Genomic DNA, 1466 nt, shown 5'->3' on the forward strand with positions numbered 1-1466 from the left:
AATATATCTTTTCTTTTATTCGGAAACCCTTCGTTACGTCGTGTTGCTCTACTTCTTCTGGATGTACTACGATAATTATTTGTGCAATGTAGGCGGAATAAGGTATTTATAATTACGCTTGTGATGCCAATTGAAAAAATAATATTTATATAATTTCTTCCTGTATTATTATTTCAATACGTGTAATTGAAGAAAAGAGGAGTACGTTTGATAGAAAGGAGTGGAATTTGGATATTTTTGTCAGAATGTCGTTTATATTGTTCCAGTCAAGTTTAAGCATTGTCGTATTTTCTCTTTCGATTCTGAAGATATATTTTCTTTCGATGCATACCCTTAACAGAATATCAAAACGTACATGATGTCTTGCTGAATGTCTATATAGTTATTAATATTAATATCCTTATTGCCAAATCATCTCAAAGAAACTACATGTAATTCAAACTTAATTTATTCAAAATAATATCACACATGCATTAACTAATTAAGTGATCTAACAGTATGATTTCTCTGGGAAATGCGTTAGATTATACTTAACCAGTTGAATTTCTACGTTCACAGGGCACAATTCAAGCAATGGTGGAGAACATCTGCACTGAACCGCTATTCCTGCAACTACTTCCCCATAAAATTAGTAAAAACTACCGATCTGAATCCCAACAAGTTGTATTTGTTCTGCAATTTCCCACATGGGATGTTTTCAGCGGGAGTTTATTTTGCTTTTGGTACAGATTGCGCCGGTTACAGAGAATTGTTCCCTGGTATCGACATTACAGTAGTCGCACTGGAGAAACATTTCAGGACACCGCTCATGCGTGATTACTTTCGCATCCTTAGTGCGTAATATTTGGAAACTTTTGCGGAAATCATCTTGAAAGAAATTATTCATACTAAAACTACAATTAATTAATTATTACTCGCTTCATTAATATGTAACATGGATCTATATGTCTTGCTAACAACGTACAACGACAATATAATTTTAACATTAGCTATATGTAGAATTACGTACCACTGCTATCACTACAAATTATATTTAAACTAGCTTGTTCAAATACAAGTCGACAGTCCAATCCGAAATTTAAAAACAAACATTTTTGTTTTGACTGTGTATTAAATAAACTTTTATCGTATGGTGCTTCTGTAATTCATGTAATATGAAGTGGTAGAGCACGTTTTCACGCACACAACGTTTAAGTACTAACCTACTACATAGCTTTTCTCCACACGCAAGCAATAAAATCTGGTTTAAAAGTCTGTACAGAAGAAAATGTACTCACCAACATGCGATAGTTTCGTATTATCTAATAATCAGAATATTGCCAAGAAAGTATAAAATCGTGGAACATCGTATCAAGCGGTAATATCAGCAATATTATTTCCTTATTCTTTCAAAATTTCTTCCATTGTCATTACAAATGCAGTAGATATCGGTACATAGATATCAGTACATAGATTTCTACTTTCGG

At 32.7% G+C, this 1466-nt stretch overlaps 1 protein-coding gene and 1 long non-coding RNA gene across 2 annotated transcripts; one reads left to right on the forward strand and one right to left on the reverse strand.

Moving 5' to 3' along the window:
• The first annotated feature begins 6 nt into the window (after positions 1-6).
• LOC122528264 (diacylglycerol O-acyltransferase 1-like) lies at positions 7-1226 on the forward strand. Its single transcript, XM_043653223.1, has 2 exons — positions 7-102; positions 559-1226. Exons 1-2 carry the CDS (start codon positions 62-64, stop codon positions 839-841), a joined length of 324 nt encoding a protein of 107 aa, XP_043509158.1. The 5' UTR covers positions 7-61; the 3' UTR covers positions 842-1226.
• On the reverse strand, positions 699-1460 carry LOC122528269. Its single transcript, XR_006306523.1, has 2 exons — positions 1010-1460; positions 699-893 (listed from the first exon to the last, which is right to left on the reverse strand). It is a non-coding gene; the product is annotated as an uncharacterized LOC122528269 (long non-coding RNA).
• Positions 1461-1466: the final 6 nt, after the last annotated feature.

This window comes from Frieseomelitta varia, unplaced genomic scaffold (genome assembly GCF_011392965.1).
Source record: "Frieseomelitta varia isolate USP_RPSP 00005682 unplaced genomic scaffold, Fvar_1.2 scaffold_1065, whole genome shotgun sequence".
Taxonomy (NCBI): Eukaryota; Metazoa; Arthropoda; class Insecta; order Hymenoptera; family Apidae; genus Frieseomelitta; species Frieseomelitta varia.